The 3,169-nt window shown below is 39.6% G+C and overlaps 1 protein-coding gene across 1 annotated transcript in view; it reads right to left on the bottom strand.

The window, feature by feature from the left end:
• Positions 1-3,169, bottom strand: part of etfdh (electron transfer flavoprotein dehydrogenase) — an 18,555-nt gene that overhangs the window by 3,467 nt on the left and 11,919 nt on the right. Inside the window, exons 9-10 of the mRNA XM_037675149.1 lie at positions 2,574-2,717; positions 1,576-1,744 (exon numbers count right to left, since the gene is read on the bottom strand). Coding sequence (XP_037531077.1) covers positions 1,576-1,744; positions 2,574-2,717 — 313 coding nt within the window. The remainder of the gene's footprint in view (positions 1-1,575; positions 1,745-2,573; positions 2,718-3,169) is intronic.

The raw sequence follows: 3,169 nt of genomic DNA, 5'->3' as shown, positions 1-3,169 counted from the left end.
TGATCTGTTTCACGTTGCTGCTGATCTGTTTCACGTTGCTGCTGATCCGTTTCACGTTGCTGCTGATCTGTTTCATGTTGATGTGTTCATGTGTGCTCATCTGCTCACACAGACTCATGTTCGTGCTGCTGTTCGACGTAATGTTTTTATGCTGTTAGTGCTTAGTTGATGTTTTTCTTAGTTCATATCTTAGATCTCATCATTGTTTTTCTTTTACATTTTATTGTTGGATGTAACTGGGACCCCGTGTACATAATTTCACTCCACCACATGTACCACATGAGGTGCGAATGACAATAAAGAATCTGACTCTGACGCACGGCGGTGGCCATCTTGGATTCTGATGTGGGAATCCAGTTTTTAATAGTGACCTTTCTTACACGTAGATGCAGCAACGCACCATAAAGTCGGTACCTCCTTTATTTTTCAAAGTTATTGTGCTAACAATATGCTCAGACGGACAGATGGAGGGTATTTTCACTCTTCACTCTTCGATGGGTTCAACTATGAACTTCTGTAAAAATGTCTATTAACGTAACAACAAAAAAGTTAAATTGTGTCACCTGGAGGGTCCAGATGACACAATTTAACCTTTTTTGTTGTCATCTACTTGGATGACTGTTTACAAACCTTTGTCTATTACCGTAACGTCCAGATTATAAACTCCTACTTTTTCACAGCTTTGAACACCAAGGATTAAACAACGCTGCAGCTAATTTATGGATTTTTTTTTTTTTTTGGGATGTGCTAACGAGCTTCCTGCCACCAAAACATTTAGCCTCGTCACACCCGGGCGCTCACATATACAATACACGTCTCTCTTGGGGGGTGGGTCCTCATGACTCAATGAGACTACCTGGTTAAATAACAGTAATAAAAAAAAAATTATCTGACTAATGAAATTACCGAACCCACCCCCTTCAACTTTCAAACTTTTTTAAAGTTTAAAAAAATCTTTCTATGTAAATATCTCATGTTACAACACGGACACCAGCAGCTTATAGACAAGTTTGGACTATATTTGTACAATTTGTTTTTCTGTTTAAAGTTAGTGGGCGTGGCTTATATTCAGGTGCACTCAATAATCTGGAAATTATGGTATGTTGCCGAGTTATGTACTTGTAAGCAGAATTAGGAGAACCATGCCGTCTCATTAGAACTTTGTATTAAAAGAGGGAACGATGAGCATCTCATCTGCCCTCAGAACAAATTGAGAGTAAAAAGTAAATCGGATGATGTTTTTCATTCCGTCTGTGCATTTCATCCGTTCTTAACAAACCAACATTCTACAGCTGGTCCAGCAGATCTTGATGAAAAGTGACTTTTCAATATTTGTGAAGTTGCAACAATGTAAACGTCTGTCGGTCGTATTAAAGCACCTTTTGAGTCAGTGTTTGTTGTAAAACTGGATCCAGTCTCTTATTTGAATTTGAATTAGAAGCTTTCATGGAGTGTTGGCTGTTTTACATGGTCCTGAAATTAACTGAGCAGGACGTCACTGAGTGTCCCCCCCCCGATGCACAGAACAGAGACTGATGCTACTGTCCTGATTTGTTAGGAGTCTAAATTCAGTACCTGCCGTCTCTGAGTCCAGGTTTTCTGCTGTAGCTTTAGGGAAGATGGCCTCAGCAGCCAGGATGCCGCTCTTCATAGCCGTGTGCGTCCCTTTGATCTTTGGCACATTCATGAACCCCGGGCTGCAGCCAATCAGCAGCCCCCCAGGGAAAGTTAGCTTTGGGATAGACTGAAGAAGAAGAAAATGAGAAACGGTTCACTTCAGTCGTTTGAACATTTCAGATTGTTTCCCTGCTTCACGGTCAGCGGGGGTTTGACACGAGCTGGTACGAGACTCAGACGGTACAAATGTGAGTAAAAACACCAGTATTACAGTATTAATACAAAAACAACTAAAATGTCTAGTATCTTATTAAAATCAAAGGAATGGTATGAAGGAAACATTTGCAGCTTTGACATTGTGAATTTTTTAACACATTGAAACCACTAACTGGCCCATGCCCAGTTTGAGTAAATGTTTTAAATAAACATAGTTACCAGACAAACTGGTATATTTAATTATCACTAGTGATAAAACGTTTCTACACATGACCCATTTGAAACTTAGCTTTAGCTTCACTCATACAGAGTAAAGTCTGTGTTGTAATCTGTGCATCTAACTATTAATAATAATAAACCTAATAAGAGATTAAAATGCTCTTTACAAACTTACATTTAATAAATAGAAAACAACACAACGCACCAGACCATAGAAATAAACCATCTTGATGGTCTTTTTCAGATGTTGTAAGAATGAATGCTCATTAAATTTACCTCAATTAATAATTCTGCTGCTGGCTTTGATAAAGAATAAAACTAAATAAAATAACAGGCCCCCGGAGAGAAAACTTTCTCTTAATTATCCGGTTGTCTCCCCGGTGACGCAGGCTAATTTAATCTAGACCAAAATGTCAATTGGACGGGTTTATAAGCTGTTAGTTTGATATAATATGTGTCTTGTTAACAAAAGAGAGGAGTGGTGAGTTTAAACAGATTTACAACTATGTCTGGTTTAAAACCTGAAATCCTCCCTCGTTTAAGGCTCTGGCTCCATAAGCAATCCTCTGGCCTCCCTCCAGTGTAGGAGCAATAAACGGGTGGTGCTTCCAGCGCTGAAACTCCTTGAAAGGACTCAGGTAAGGGTTTGAGTAGTCTAAACCCACCTGAGAGAGAGGGAGAGAATAAAACGTCAGCATTAGAGGTGCAAACCTGCAGACGTCTAGGAGAACGACTGAAGCTGCAGTTCCTGAACATTTAGAGGTCGTCCACACGGGAGCCGAGGAGTGTCAACACAAGCACCGTTTAGGAGTCTCCAATCAATCAATCAATCAATCAATCAATCAATCAATATATCCATCAATCCATCCATCTATACATCAATCAATCAATCAATCAATCAATATATCCATCCATCTATCCATCCATCGATCAGTCAATCAATCAATCAATCAATATATCCATCCAATCAATCAATCAATCAATCAATCAATCAATCAATCCATCCATCCATCTATCCATCCATCCATCAGTCCATCCATCCATCCATCAGTCCATCCATCCATCCATCAGTCCATCCGTCCATCCATCCATCCATCCATCCATCCATCCATCCATC

The sequence above is a fragment of the Nematolebias whitei genome, chromosome 4, assembly GCF_014905685.2.
Source record: "Nematolebias whitei isolate Nwh7 chromosome 4, NemWhi1, whole genome shotgun sequence".
In the NCBI taxonomy this organism is placed as follows: Eukaryota; Metazoa; Chordata; class Actinopteri; order Cyprinodontiformes; family Rivulidae; genus Nematolebias; species Nematolebias whitei.
Note: the sequence above shows the minus strand (reverse complement) of the source record. Positions and strands in the feature narration are given on the sequence as shown.